Source organism: Prionailurus bengalensis, chromosome D4, assembly GCF_016509475.1.
Source record: "Prionailurus bengalensis isolate Pbe53 chromosome D4, Fcat_Pben_1.1_paternal_pri, whole genome shotgun sequence".
Taxonomy (NCBI): domain Eukaryota; kingdom Metazoa; phylum Chordata; class Mammalia; order Carnivora; family Felidae; genus Prionailurus; species Prionailurus bengalensis.
In genome coordinates this window covers 74,734,315-74,750,059 of record NC_057359.1, presented here as the reverse complement: position 1 = coordinate 74,750,059, position 15,745 = coordinate 74,734,315, and the positions used below count along the sequence as shown (strand labels likewise).

At 49.3% G+C, this 15,745-nt stretch overlaps 1 protein-coding gene across 2 annotated transcripts in view; it reads right to left on the bottom strand.

The window, feature by feature from the left end:
• TMEM268 (transmembrane protein 268) overlaps window positions 1–15,745 on the bottom strand; it is a 37,832-nt gene extending 22,087 nt beyond the window's left edge. Inside the window, exons 1-5 of one of the 2 annotated variants that reach the window (XR_006295132.1) lie at window positions 15,643–15,731; window positions 10,959–11,147; window positions 4,868–4,977; window positions 2,870–2,977; window positions 351–500 (exon numbers count right to left, since the gene is read on the bottom strand). Coding sequence is in view for 1 of the 2 variants with exons in the window: in XM_043567074.1 (XP_043423009.1) it covers window positions 351–500; window positions 2,870–2,977; window positions 4,868–4,977; window positions 10,959–11,067 (477 nt within the window). In the remaining variant the exon portion in view is untranslated. Of the gene's footprint in view, window positions 1–350; window positions 501–2,869; window positions 2,978–4,867; window positions 4,978–10,958; window positions 11,148–15,642 lie in introns of both variants that reach the window. The other variant, XM_043567074.1, reaches the window with a different exon arrangement.

The window sequence follows — 15,745 nt, the reverse complement described above, 5'->3', positions numbered from 1 at the left end:
GAACGCTAGTGCAGTAGGGTACTGACTGAGAACATGGCTTGGCCTTGAATCCCAACTCGGCCATTTACTAGTGTGAAAGGGCTCCGTAAACCCAAAACACCCTCCTCCCCTGTTCCAGACTCTCAAAACACAGCTTGCTTCCAGAAAAACAACCCACAGGGATTAGACAGGAAAGACAGAAAGGAATTAATCACACATGTGATTTCATTTCTTTCAGTCACTGGACTCATGGGCCCGCATGGTTGCAGAAATCCTTTGAGGCAGGGAAAAGAGAAAGATCAGACCTGGGCTTGTCCTGCCAGAAACACCCTTTCTGGAGGGAGCGTGGCTGGGGTCTCCGAACATCTCACCTTCCTCTGGTGTCTCTCGAAGATGAGCACGAGGGTCAGAGTCAGGCTCATGGCAGCCAGGGTCACGAGCAGCACACCTACCCAGTGGTTCCCCAGGGCAAACATCTGGCTGGTGGAGTAGATGTTAGCCCACACCACCACATAGAACACCTGTGAGAAGCCAGAGAAAGAGCGTGGTCAGGAATACCAGTCCTGGAATAAAGCAGTTCCATTCAAAGGGACACACTCTTTTGGACATGTCTGATGCCCTCCTTGGAGTCAAAGAGCTCACAGGGCCAGGAAGGGACTGATCAGGGTCTGTAGGAAGGAGCCCTTGTTCCCTGTCCATAAGCAACAGTAGAGAAAAGGGGTTAGAAATGGCTACTCTGGGGCCACCTGAGTAGCTCAGTCAGCTAAGCATCAGAGTCTTGATTTCGCCTCAGTTCATGATCTCATGGTTCATGAGTTTAAGCTCTACAGTGTGGAGCCTGCTTGGGATTCTGTCTCCCTCTCTCTCTGTCCCTCCCATGCTTTCTCTCTATCTCTCCTCAAAATAAATAAAAAGAAATTTAAAAAGAAAACAGGATAGTTACTCTGAATTCTTGCTCACCTGGATTTTATTTTTTATTTTTCTAATTTATATCCAAATTATTTAACACATAGTATAATAATGATTTCAGGAGTAGAATTTAGTGATTCATCACTTACATATAACACCCAGTGCTCATCCCAACAAGTGCCCTCCTTAATGCCCCTTGCCCATTTAGCCCACCCCCCTACGTAACACCTCTCTAGCAATCCTCAGTTTGTTCTCTGCATTTAAGAGTCTCTTATGGTTTGTCTCTCCTTTTATCTTATTTTTCCTTCCTTTCTCCTATGTTCATCTGTTTTGCTTCTTAAACTCCACAAATGAGTGAGGTCATGATGTTTGTCTTTTTTTAATGGACTTCTTTCGCACAGCATAATACATTCTAGGTCCATCCACGTTGTTGCAAATGGCAAAATTTCATTCTATTTCATCACCGAGTAGTATTCCATTGTGTATATATATATATATATATATATATATATATACCACATCTTCTTTATCCATTCACCAGTTGATGGACATTTGGGCTCATTCCATACTTTCTCTATTGTCGATAGCGCCACCATAAACATTGGGTCACCCGGATTTTAAATAAAGCAGAAAAGGGCAGAAGGCCTGGGAGTGAAATAAATTTGATTTAGAAGTCCACAACGATCCTTCAACAGCTACAGGTGGCCTTGGACAAGTTATTAACAACACTAAGCCTCAGTTTCCTCAACTGTAAAATGGGGATAATACCTACTTCACAGGTTGTTATAAGGGTTAATCAGATAGCATATATAAGCTCAACACTTGTTGAAGAATTAACAAATGCCAGTGGCCATTCCTTTTCCTTTTCTAGAAGCAGACGTGGGAGTCAAGAGTGCCATTTGGTGGGGTGCCTGGGTGGCTCAGTCAGTTGAGCATCCGACTTCAGCTCAGGTCATAATTTCACAGTTCATGGGTTTGACACCCGCATCAAGCTCTGTGATGACAGCTCAGAGCCTGGAGCCTGCTTCAGATTCTGTTCCTCCTCTCTCTCTGCCCCTCCTCCACTCTTTTCTCTGTCTGTCTCTCTCTCTCTCCCAAAAAAAAAATAAACATTAAAAAAAATTTTTAAGAGTGCTATTTGACCATTTATATATACAGAGAAGCAGCAAATCAGAGTGGTTAAGGGCACAGATGCTGAAACCAGACTGCCTGGGTTCAAGTACTGGTTCTGCCATATGTATGTGTGTGTGTGTGTGTGTGTGTGTGTGTGTATAGGTGTACACAGATATTTATACGTACGTGTCTTTGATGAGTGTACATATACACATACACATATATGTTTATACACACCCATGTATTTATGGTGAGAGCTGGAATGGACCTACCTGTTGTTGAACAGATGGGGAAACCAAGTCCCAGAGAGAAGACAAGTCTTTTTTTTTTTTTTAATTTTTTTTAACATTTTATTTATTTTTGAGAGAAAGAGACAGAGTACGAGTAGGGGAGGGGCAGAGAGAGAGGCAGACACAGAACCCAAAGCAGGTTCCAGGCTCTGAGCTGTCAGCACAGAGCCCAACGTGGGGCTCAAACCCACAAACAGTGAGATCATAACGTGAGCCGAAGTCAGACACTTAATCGACTGAGCCACTCAGGTGCCCCCCAGAGAGAAGACAAGTCTTAACCAAAGCCAGACATTGAGTCCAAAGTCTCAGTGGTGGGTCTGTAGATTCCCAGTCCCAAGCCCTGCCCTTAGTAAACCCTGCCTCCAATCCTTTCCCTGGGAATCTGGTTACGACTCTCTCCCATACGTTTCCTCTTATACCAAATCCAGGTACACGTGTACTGCTCTATCCCAGGCGGCCGGGCCACCAGCCCCAGACCCGTTACCCACACCAAGAGGCTCCAGAACACAATGCCCAATTCAGCAGTGTGACGGGGGGTGGGCGCGGCAGGTCAGTGTGCGGCCCCCCTGCCTCCTTACCACAGCAAAGGCCAACCGCATGGGCCTGGAGTTGTAGATGATGTATCGCCTCACTTGGGGCTCCAAGAGGGCGCTTTCGGCCAAGCTCCTGTACTGGTCGGCGGGGACCTGCTTGGCCATGCAAGGGAAAGAGACCAATCAGCCACGGGGAACCACTCCCACCTCCTTCCTGCACGCAAGCATGTCATTTCCAGTTCATGGGACTGTCACATGGGAGGGGGACCAGGCACCTTCCAGGCTGCCCTGGAAGGCAGACTGAGGAGCTCAGAGCACTAGGAGTGGTAATCACAGAATGCAGCTCAGGAAAGGATGAGTGCCCTGGGGAGGTGGGGTAACTCGAGACCCAGGAGGACGCCCTTGGTGGGGGCAGAGGGGGGGTGCGGATCTTGCAGCCCGAGGCACAGGACCTCACAGCAGACCCAAGAGAGCCTAACAGTTAAGGCACAGGCCCTAGAGTCAGTAGGCTGGGTCCAAACCTTGGCTCTTCCATTCACGTGCCAAGTAACCCCACTTCTCTGAGCCTCAGGTTCCCATTTATAAAGTGTGGACAAGAACACGCACTTGTAGGGGTGGTATGCATATGAAATAACATGATGCATATGCAATACTAACGTGTGTGTTGCAAAATAAGTATATGTGTACCATGTAGATACATACAGACATCTCTGGGGGCGGGGGGGGGCTCTGTTCTGCCTCCAGCGGTTATGTGTTACTTTGACAGATGTGTGTCATATCTAAGTGTACATGCACACTGGCCCAGTATGGTCCGGTCCGTATGGACACTCGATACATGTGAGCAGGTACCAACACTGCAACACCAATAACGATAAATACCGCCCAAGGCTCTGAAAACTCGCATCTCTCTGCCCAAACAAAAATGGCATAGCACGTAAAGGCCCTGCGAGAGTGGACTGCTCAAGAAAACAGAATCGAACCATTAAAGATGATGTCTGGGAACATGGCAGAATAATATGTGGACTGTTTTCCCTGGTTAAGAAAACCCCATCTGAAGACAACTGTTGAAGAAAAATGTTCTTTTGTACAAAGGCTGACAGGAAACATGGCGTGATAAACCAGCCATTGTGCTGACGTGGGGTGAGTACCGTCAATGTGGAAAGTTTCCCTTCAAGTGATAACATGCTGATTTAAACAATAATGCAATTCAGTCCGAAAGAAGTGAACTCTAAAATCTGCAGGGCAAAATGAGCAGTGTATCTTACCTGTCCACGGTTAGTCCACATTATTTTCCTTACTCGTCACAAACACCCTGTCTGATAGGTATTAACGTGGCCCTCATTTAATAGAGGATGAAACGGCCACCCGGAGAGGTTAATTCACCTGCTGAAAGCCACCCAGACAGATCTGCATCCAGACCTCTGATCTGAGAAGCCTAGGCTTCAAATCGCTGTGCTTCAAAGCACTGCATGATTATCTAATAAATTCACGTACTCTTCCGTTGAATATGCAGTTCCCTCTCCTAAAATGCCCTTCCTCCTGTCTACCCAGCAAGCCCCTATTTTTCCTTCAAGATCCCAGATCAAGCATCTGCTCCTGTGTGACGCTTTCGAAACCACTGCTCCCCCAGGCGAGTTCATCGTTTTCTCCTGTGAAGGTCTTCGGTGCCTTGTACGTGCCTCTGCCGCGGCATTCGTACCCTGCTGACCTGACCCGATTGGGCGCGAGTCCACCTCCTGTGCTGGGCCCCATGAGCTGCGTGAGCACAGGCGCTGGGTACTGGCCACCTCTATGGACCCCAGTGCCCTGCGCAGTGCCTGGCAAACAATGAGCGCCCCAAAACACGCACCTGTTAAGTGAAGTAACTGGGAGGAGGAGACACTCCTAATACATCTTCCTTATACCTCCCACCATACGGAGCCCAGAGTACGTGTTTAACAAACGTTTTGTGGACAACTGGATGAAAGGATAGGTGGACGGGCCAGCAGGTAGGTGGCTGGAAGGAGGGGAAAATGGCAGGGTGTCAATAAAACCCGCACTCACCTGAATGCCCCAGGTCTGCAGTTGCTCTTCTGCGGCGCCCAGATCGAAGGCGATGGGCGCACAGGTGTTGTCGATCCGCAGAACCGTGAGGACCTGGCCATTGCGGAGCTCTGAAAGCACACCAGAAGCTTCACCTGGCTGAGCGAGCACCACTGTGGACGAGCCCGGAGCCCGATGGCATCACCTCCTCTGGCCATGAGAACCTTCTCATGGCAAGGAGGGACGTGGTGGCGGTCCTCGAATCCCCACGCGAGAAGGACCGAACTTGACCAGAACCCCTGAGGAGGCAGAACTGAGACCAGAGCCTGGAGGCTACCCGGACACAACGCAAGACCCTATAAAGGAAGAACCTCCCAAGAATGAGAGCTGTCCAAACAAAGAATTGGGAGTAGTGAGCTCCCCATCACAAAAGATTTTTTTTTAATGTTTATTTATTTTGAGAGAGAGAGAGAGAGAGAAACAGCAAAGAATGAGCAAGGGAGGAGCTGAGAGAGAGGGAGACAGAGAACCCTAAGCCGTCAGCGTGGGGCCCGACGCAGGGCTCCATCTCGTGAACTGTGAGATCGTGACCTGAGCCAAAATCAAGAGTCAGATGCTTAGCCAGATGAGCCACCCAGGAGCCCCAGAAAAGATATTTAAGCAGACTGCACAACTAAGTACATGGAGAAGGTGATGTTTCAGACATTTGTATGAACACCACCACACAGGAAGCTCACCCAAATATTACATTCCCAGCGGGCTCCGTCTGACTGTGGTAGGCAGAACAATGAACCCCCAGACATGTCCCCGCCGTACTCCCCAGAACCCATGAATATGTTATGTTACACGGCGAAGGAGAATTAAGGTTACAGACGGAGTTAAAGTGGCTAATCCACTGGCCCGAAATAGGGGGGTTCTCCTGGGCTGTTGGGGTGGGCCCAATGTAATCACAAGCATCCTTAAAACTGGAAGAGAGAGGCGACTGAAGGGTCAGGAGGGATGTGACCAGGGAAGAAAGAGACAGAGATGGAACACTGTTGCCTTTGAGGTGGAGGAAGGTTCACGGGCCAAGCAGTATGTGTGGCTTCTGGAAGCTGGACACAGATTCTCCCTGCGCTCCTGAAGGAAGGCGGCCCTGCTGACACGGGGGCTTTAGCTCCGGGAAGCCAGCGTCAGACTTCCAGCTTCCAGAACTGTCAGAGGACGGATCTTTCGCCAGCCACTGTGTGGGCGGTAATTGGTTAGGGCAGCCACAGAAAACGAAGACGCTGACTTACTGGTAACCCCTCCCCAGGGTATCTGCAACTCACTTGACAATTCAAAAGCACCAACTGAATTAAGCGTAACCTCACAAAACACCACACATCAACTCAGTCTGGCCACAAGCCAGGCAGGACGTCGACTAGGCCAGCCCAGTGAGGTCTGCTGGGGTGAAAGCCCCTGGGGACTGAAACCCCTCAGGCCCAGGGAGGAACAGCCAAGGAATGAAGCTAAATCTACCTTCTGCTACCAGTAGAGAGAATCTGGACAGAAGGATCCAGATGTCCTTCCACCACAGCAGGAGATCCCGTGAGCCACCCTGTCAGCAGCCACGCAGCTGGGGTGGGCAGGAGAGGGGGGATCCCCAGTGTTCAGCCATGCGAGGCTGGGCCTGGATATGCTGGCACATTTTCTGTGGGCGAGGCTTAGAAAATGGGGCAGCATGAAGAGATTAAACCATAAATACATTATCTGCTGGCCCAAACTTCCTGTCACCTGAGCCTAGCTCTGGGCAATATGTCTTTTTTTTCTTTTAATTTTTTTTAATGTTTATTTATTTATTTTTTTTGAAGGAGAGAGAGACAGAGCATGAGAGGGTGAGCGGCAGAGAGAGAGGAAGACACAGAATCCGAAGCAGGTTCCAGGCTCTGAGCGGTCAGCACAGAGCCCGACGCGGGGCTTGAACTCACGAACTGTGAGATCATGACCTGAGCTGAAGCCGGACGCTTAACTGACTGAGATACCCAGGCGCCCCTGAGTCTTTAAAACCAAATGACTAGCCCTACCTTCCTGACAATTCCTGCCCCACCCCCACCATTGTCTCCACCTCCTCACTCAGCCCCTCTCTGGGCCCTGCCAGCTGGGCCAACAAAATGTCTCTCAACTCCACGCACCTCCTGGCATCTCCACCACAACCCAGGCCAGGCTACCTTCACCTCTCCCTTGTGCCCTTTGGCAGCCTCCTCATTGGTTTCTCCAAACCTACCCGCTTACAATGCATTCTCCACACATCAGCCAGTGCATGAACTGGATGCTATTAGTCCTCTGAGTAAAACTTTCAATAGCTTTTTGGTGTTCTACTGACAAAAACCAACCTCCTTACCACACTCGCCCAGCCCTCTGAAGAACCAGCCTCCTGCCAAACTCACCTCGAGCCATTCAGCTTCCTTCTGTGGAAGGCCAGCGTCCTTCGTTCTTGGAACAAACAGTGTTCACTCCCACCCCAGGGCCTTTGCAAATGCTGTTCCCTTTCCCTAGAACACTTCCACTGGGCTTCACCCAGTGAAATCCTATTCATCATTGATATTCCAGCTCATTAACCACCTCTCAAGGGAGTCTTCCCTGACACTACACCCCTAACAGATCAAATCCTTCTGCTAAACCTACTCAGAACTGCTCTTCAAAGAAGTACATATTCAAAGATAAGTACATACGCTTGCAATTATTTGCTTACATAGGTTTTCAACTAATTGATTAAAGTCTATCCCCCAATGTGGGAGACTATGTACTCCCACACTGGTTCTGCTCAACACCGAATCCCCGGAGCTGGGTTCATACCTGCCATACAGTAGGCACTAAATAAATGTTTGATGTATAAATGAATTGACACGACAGAACCCTGGCCCCTAACCCCCAATTAGAGTTCTTTTTTTATGTCTTTTTTTTTATCATCTGTCATCTCAACGGTAAAAGAGCATTGGATGCCCTGCCAAAAAGAACTTTATTTGCTTTCTTTTTTTTTTTTTGTCTCTTTTTTAAGTTTTTGCAAGAAGGAAGGGGTGTGGAGGCAAGGTGGGGAGCCAAGGAAAGTATAAGCTAGACAGCTAGCTATAGGAGTCAAAGGGCAGCCCAGCCTCTCGCTCACAGAGTAGCCACAAAAAAGCGATCTAGGGACGCCTGGGTGGCTCAGTCAGTTGAGCGTCCGACTTCGGCTCAGGTCACGATCTCGCGGTCTGTGAGTTCGAGCCCCATGTCGGGCTCTGTGCTGACAGCTCAGAGCCTGGAGCCTGCTTCATATTCTGTGTCTCCCTCTCTCTCTGCCCCTTCCCTGCTCATGCTCTGTCTCTCTCTGTCAGAGACATTAAAACATTAAAAACAAAAATAAACATTAAACATTAAAAAAACATTTAAAAAAAGAAAAAGTGATCTAAATCCCTGGCCTGCTTCCTTGCTTGGAGGGGGATCATATCACCACACGCAGCTTTGCAGAGATGATGAAAATAAATGCTCGGAGAAACACAGGGGTTGAATAACTGGCCACTGTCGTTGCCAATTTAAAAGCAAGCTTGTTGGGACTCAAAAGTTACAGTAAAGCAACCCATGCATGGATTTAGTTGTATTCGTTCTTACCCTCCCACTCCTGGATTTAAGGTGGCTTTATAAAAATAAAATATGAAAACAGGCACCTGGTTGGCTCAGTTGGTTAAGCGTCCAACTTTGGCTCAGGTCATGATCTCGCGGTTTGTGAGTTCAAGTCCTGCATTGGGCTCTGTGCTGACAGCTCAGAGCCTGGAGCCTGCTTTGGGTTCTGTGTCTCCCTCTCTCTCTGCCCTACCCCCACCTGCATTCGGTTTCCCTCTCTCAAAAATAATAAATAAATAAATAAATAAATAAATAAATAAATAAATATAAAATTAGATTTAAAAATAAGCAAGTGTGGGGCACTTGGATGGCTCAGTTGGCTAGGCATCCAACTTCAGCTCAGGTCATGATCTCGTGGTTTGCGGATTCGAGCCCCACGTCGGGCTCTGTGCTGACAGCTCAGGGCCTGGAGCCTGCTTCGGATTCTGTGTCTCCCTCTCTCTCTGCCCCACCCCCACCTGCACTCTGTTTCTCTCTCTCAAAAATAATAAATAAATAAATAAATAAATAAATAAATAAATAAATAATAAAATATGAAAAGATAAAATTATAAAATTAGATTTAAAAATAAGCAAGTGTGGGACGCTTGGGTGGCTCAGTTGGTTAAGCTCAGGTCATGATCTCGTGGTTTGTGGATTCGAGCCCCATGTCAGGCTCTGTGCTGATAGCTCAGGGCCTGGAGCCTGCTTCGGATTCTGTGTCTCCCTCTCTCCCTGCTCCTCCCCTGCTCTCTCTCTCTCTCTCTCAAAAATAAATAAATATTTTAAAAATAATAATAAAAATTTAAAAAATAAAAATAAGCAAGCGAGAGAAACTAGACAAAAAGAAAATAAAGGCAGAAATGAGTTTGCATAAGGTACAATAAGAATAGCTTCTAAGTATTGAGCCCTTACCAGGCACCAGGCACAGGGCTGGGGCTTCAGGGTCCTAATCTCATTTCATCCTCCAAGAGCCCTAAAAGGTGGGTACCACTGTCAGAGAAAAGGGAACAGAGCCTCTGAAAGGCGAATAGACCTGCCCAAAGTCACCAGAGGAAATGAAAGTAAGAAACAGGGGCAAAGGCAGTGCCCAAAACCTGGGCGGTCCCACCGGGTGGGGCCACAGACCAGCACCCCATTTCACGGCACAGCACAGAAAACCCATGTGGACCGGGGTACTAGGCATGGAGAACACCAGCTGCTTCCCTACACTGGCTCTTTGCACACCAAAGACTCTGCAGGATGACTCTCTTTGTCTTTCAAACCAAGTTCCTGGATTCCTGGCAATAATCTCTCTCATCTGCTCCTTAGAGTGGGAACAGTAAGTCTCTACTTAGAAATACTTTTATTACACCTAGATAAGAAAAAGAACTTGAAAAGTGACCAAAGGAATGGGCATTCACAGGTGTGTGTGCACACGTGTGTGTGTGTGTGTGTGTGTGTGTGTGTGTGTGTGTGTGTAGCAAGGAGGAATTTCCTACAAAGAAGCAAGAACTGGCTTGCCAAAAACCAGTGGGGCGATGTCTTCAAAGTTCTAAAGGAAAATTATTTCATTCCACTCCATCCTACTGGTGTGTAGGTGTGTGTGTGTGTGTGTGTGTAAACTGTTTTACCAATAACAGTAGTAGAAGAAACCCTTGTTTTTAAGTAGTCAAGTTTCAAATCATCTAAGTAACCAGCCGCAATTCAAAATGCCAATGCCCAGCCACCCATTCATCCTGTTCATTCAACAAAATACGTACTGAGCATCTACGACAGGCCAAGCCTGTGCTAGGTACTGCAAATGCAGGAATGAACAAGACAACACAGAGCCCCTGCCCTCGTGGAACTTACATTCTAGTAGAGAAGCTGGAGATTCAACATTTTATCACACAGGTCAGCATTTAATTACAGACTATGCTAAGTGCTATGGGGAGAAGCAGGAATGTGTCAGGGAGTCCTGGCTTAGGCTGGGACATCAGGAGAGAGTTCCCTATAGAAGGGATATTTGAACTAAGCTCTGAAGCATGAGTGGAAATTAGTCAGAAGAAAGGAGGTAGGGAAAGAGCATAACAAGCTGAAGAAAGAGCAGATGCAAAGGCCCTGAGGCAGGACAGCATGGCAGGAACAAAGAACGGGTAGCAGGAGCCACTAAGGCAGGCCTTGCAAGCCAGCGATTGACAGATCTTCACACTAAGCCCCATAGGAAACACTGAAGCAGAAAGTGACATGGTCTGTTCTGCATTTTTAAAAGGTCACTCTAAATGTCACATAAATGGAAGAGGCAAGAAGGAGAGATCAGCTAGGAAGATACGGCAGGGATCCAAGCAGAAGGTGACAGCGATTTGGTCTAACAAGATGGTGATAGAGAGAATGGGGAGAAATGACAGACAGGCCTAGAAATGTATCCTAAAATGCCCACCCCTAGCTAAAGGCTCTCCTGTGTCCTTCACTCCCCTCCCCTCCATTGTGCTATGTGAGTCCAGCCCAGCATCCTGGGGAGAGGGGAGGGAAATAAAGGGTCATGACCTTACCTTGCCCCCAGCCTGGGGGACGCCCTCCAGGCAAGGCATTCCAGCCAGGAGAGGAGGTTGGCAATGGGCCGGCTGCCCCGCTGGGGCCCATCTGAGGTTCGCAGGCCATGGCAGAGAGCCAGCTGGGTTTCTACTTCCCCATCTTGGAGCTGTGGTTCATTCTGGAGCGGCCAACTCAGCTTCACTTGCCTTCAGAAAACAGCACAGGAAAGAACTTAAGGCCTGGGCAGGCAGGGCTTCTTGGCCTTGCCAAAACCAAAGACATCCCAAAACCAGAGAGAGCCACCAGGAGTCTTTCCACTGACTTTGCTCTTTCCATCTTGCTGAGGAACATTCTCAGGAGTGAAGAGGAGGAAATAAAACCCTCCAAGGGAGAACTGAGAACTTCCCTGTGGTCTTGGGTCTTCTCTAGCTCAGACACATCTAGACACTCACTTGGAACTCATGAAATGACCAGGCCCCACTCCCAGGCATCTGGGAGTTCTGTTCCCTTATTCAGAGCACCCAGGCAACCAGGCACAGAACCAGTATATTCATCATGGGGAGCCTTATTTATACAAAGGATCTCAAACAGCTTTCCAGAAGACATTGCAAAATACAAATGAGAAAAAAAAAAAATCAGGATGGTGGGAAATACAGAAGAAAGAAAGATTGAAAGAAAGAAAGAAAGAAAGAAAGAGAAAGAGAAAAAAGAAGGAAGGAAAGAAGAAAAGAAAAAAGGAACAAAGGAAGGAAAAAAGAAAGAAAGAAGGAAGGGAGAAAGAAAAGAAGGAAGGAAGGAAGGAAGGAAGGAAGGAAAAGAGAAAGAAAGAAAGAAAGAAAGAAAGAAAGAAAGAAAGAAAGAAACAAGGAAAGAAAGAAAGAAAGAAAAAGAAAGAAAGAAAATGAGAACCATGAAGAACGAAAATAACCAGATATTCAGGCAATCAAGGTCCCCAGCAGAGGCAGTGGAAGTTTCTGCTGAAGAGCATGGGCTCCAGGTTCAGACTAACCAGTTTAAACAACGGTTCTACTACTTACGAGTTAAGTAAACTTGGGCAAGTGGTTTAACCTCAAAGAGATTTAGCTCCCTATCCTCAAACAATGGTACCTTCCCCACAAGGCTGTCACGAAGAATCGGTGCGGTGATACATATAAAGGGCAGACAAGGGCCTCTGGAACAAAGGACACATCCCACAAATACTAGCTCTCACTGTTGCTGCTTTGAGGTTTGGCACAGTTGTCACGCCTGAGCCAAGAATTTGGTTTTGAGCTTCCAGGTGGCCAAAGCTAAAACAGAAATACTGTCAGTTAAATAGTTCCTGTTCTCTATTAGGAGATGAGAAACAGGAGGGTGAAGAAGGCAATGCATCCTCCTGGCATTTAGTGCTAAAAGACCTTGGAAACACTTCCAAAGTCTCAGGAGTTGGGTCAGTGACAGCACAGTGGGCATGGTCATGACCCTAAGCCACTGTCATCAACAAAGCAGCAATGTCCTTCATGGGGATTCTCTTGAAGCCAAAGCAGAGTCCCCAGTGCCACACACTGGCTGGAGCCCGCACTTAACTCTCTCTGTGTCTGCCGGGGGCCCTGAGAATTACCCATCACCAAGGAAAACCTTGCCTACGTCCCTGGGATGACACCCCAGCCTTGCTAACCATCTTGGTGAAAGTCCAGTAGAGTCGGTTTTTGCTGCCATGGTTCCTGATACTGGTGAAAACAAGTGTCCCCTGTCGGGGGCACACATCTGCTTAATTCCAAGCTGGCCCGAGGGCGGATCGCCATTGCTCAGATCTCCAAAAGAAGGGAGGCTGACTCCCACACCCTCACCACCCTCCGTTTCTCTCGGTCTTTTAAAAAGGACCGGCTACATAATTTGTGGGGCCTCCTGCATAATGAAAATGTGGGGTCCCCTTTTCAAAAATGACAAAGAATTTCAAGATGGTCACAGCAGAGCATTAACCCAGGTTGGGGGCGGGGGGCTTTCTAAGTGGGGGGCCATGTGTCTGAGCAGGCTGCAGGTACCTCAAGTCAGCAGGGACTTTAAGCTCCAGAAGATCACTTGGGGTCACTAACCTGCCCTGTACCCAGCTCTGAGGCCACAAAGTAACAAAATGTTATGAAAAAGCAATGACTTGAATACCCAAGAGCCTGGATCTGAATCCCTGCTCAGCCACTCACATGCTCTGTGGCAAGGTTCTTAATTCCCTGAGCCTTGCTGTCTCATCTGTAAAATGGGAACAGGGAATCCTCCCTGGCATGGCTGCTGCAGGGATGACAGAAAGAGATACAGGCATGACATCCAGGACCCTGCTCACCAAACAGGCCTCTTTCCTCAGAAAGAGAGAAAACTCAGAGTCAAAGATATAAAGAGACCTGCCCATGACAGGGTGGCTGGAAGATACAGGTAGGACCAAGAGGGGAACCGAAGTCCAAGCGCATAATTGCTAGGCCCTGAGCCGCAGGACCCAGGTCTGGCCATCTCTCAGCCTGTTCTTTAATGCACCTTAAAGGAAAGAAAAGAAAAAAGACAGAGAGAGTGGGTCCAGGGAGGCTATGTCTCCCAGGCATGGTGCACAACAAATTCCTGCTGGCTTCTGAGATGCTGATCCCCCCCCCCCCACCACCACCACCAATGCCTGCCCACAGCAGGCATTCCCAAATACTGCTCTGCATTAACCAGACTATGGCACCACCCCTTACTTCCTTCCTCTTATCTTACATGCCCCAGAAGCACAAAACCAACAACAACAGCCCAAGGAAGCCTACCCTGCACCTGGCAATTTCTGAAGCCCTTCCCCATCTCCTCTGATCATCTCCTGGGCCCATGAGGCGAACATAAACCTTAGACCCATTTCCCAGACCAGAAACCCAGGGCCGGTCATAGCTAGCAGCCTGCAGAACAGCCCAGAGAAGCTGTTCAGGAGTCTCAGAAAGGCCTGTGGGACACAGGAGCCTGCCCTCCCTCCTCCAGGCAGGAGGGACCACCCACAAGCTGGAGCTGCCCAGACACTCTTCCCCTATGGAAAGTTTCCATTAGTTGCAAAATCCCACAACTTGGCATTGTCTTTGAGAAGCAATCCCAGCATCCCAGTTGGCCCAATTAGCTTCCCACAAAGTCTCAATCAGAAGTCATTCATTTGCCTGATAATGTGTAATGGTTAAAAGGTACCTGTATAGTTGTACCATTTCCCTCCTGTGTGACCTGGAGCAAGTCACTTAACTTCTCTCTGCCTCACTTTCTTTACATGTAAAGGGTGATAATAATGGTAACTGAGACTAAAACTGTTTGTGCATGTAAATCACTCAGAGCAGCACGGGGCATATAGGCATCATCGAAGGAATACACCTATCACTATTTTTACTCCACCAACATTCCCTAAGAACCTTGAAGTGTCAGGCCCTGTGCTTTCTTGACTCTAACACCAAAAGCAAAATCTTAAATCCTTGGTCACCCCTCCCTGCTGGGGAATCCCATATGGTGGGAAAGTTGAACTCAGAAAGGGAAATAAATAATGACCAAACTAGGCAGGCAAAGGGAGCAGACAGGACATGGGGGGCCTCAGAACCCTGGGGTGGGGGAAAGGCTTTGCAGAGGTGGCAGTGAGAGAAAGGGCTGCCAAGCAGAGAGACATATAGACCAGAGGCCAGGATGGGCCCCACCAGGGCCCTCTGCCCTCACCCTGCAGCCCCTGGTCCAACCTGGAGGCTGCAGAGGGTGGAAGGGGTTTTAGCAACACTGGCCAAGGGCTGACATGGACCCATCACCTTCCAGCATGTCCTGGGCTCACCATTCTGCTCAGCCCCGCACCAGCCCTAGGGGGACCTGGGAGAGAGACCCAGACACCAGGGTGGAGGCAGAGCCAGCGAGTAAGCACAGCCCTGGGGCTCCAGCAACTAACTGGTCATCCACTCCCCAGTTTCCTTAGTTTCCTTTGCTGATGCTGCATTTTAACCAGAACTTCCAGTCATACGTCTTTTTCTAATTAGGTGGTAAGCCCCTGCAGACGAAGAGATCCTTAAGTCCCGCTGAGCAAAGGTCTCCATTAGTGCAGACAAAATGCCCAGGCTCCCCAGGAACCTTGTGCCTCACTGAGGTGGACGAGAGAGAGAGAGAGAGAGAGAGAGAGAGAGAGAGCGCTTAACAGTTTTCTCGAGTCAGGTTTTGTTTTCATTACACTGGAAAGCCCCAACAAAAGGCCATAAGAGGGCCTGTCACAGAAGTTTTAGGGTGGAAAGACTTGAAAGACAATGGGTCCAAGCTCTCCATTTTGCAGATGAGGAAATTAAGACCCAGAAATGAAAGTGAACTATCCAAGGTCAAAGAGCCAGTGCAGGACGGAGTCCGAGCAGGACAGGGCTCATTCGGACCGTGGATGTCCCGCCACACCTGGCCTTGGCCTTGGGCAGCTGTCCTGCTCCAGTCTCTGCCTTCAAGTCCTGTCCACCGAGTCTCCCTCACCTCGGAAGCCCCCCCCCCCCACCGGCCCCAGCCCCCAGCCCCCAGGAACTGCCCGAGAACGCCTCCCACGCACGACACGCGCGGGAACGGGGCCCAGGGCGCACCGAGAGCCCGGCCGCGCCCGCGCCGCCGACCCCAGGCCGAGAGAGGACGCCCAGGCGGCCGCGCCGCTCCAATCTGGGCTCGCGGCCTCCCGCGCCCGCGCAACCACCCGGGCGCGCGCCCCGAGCCGCGCACACTCACCGCTCGCGCCGCCGCCGCCGCCGCCCGGGGACGCGGAAGGTCCGGGCCGCCGCAGCCCCTCCGCGCCGCAGCCTCCGGCATCCGCGCCCCGCCCCGCCCGCCC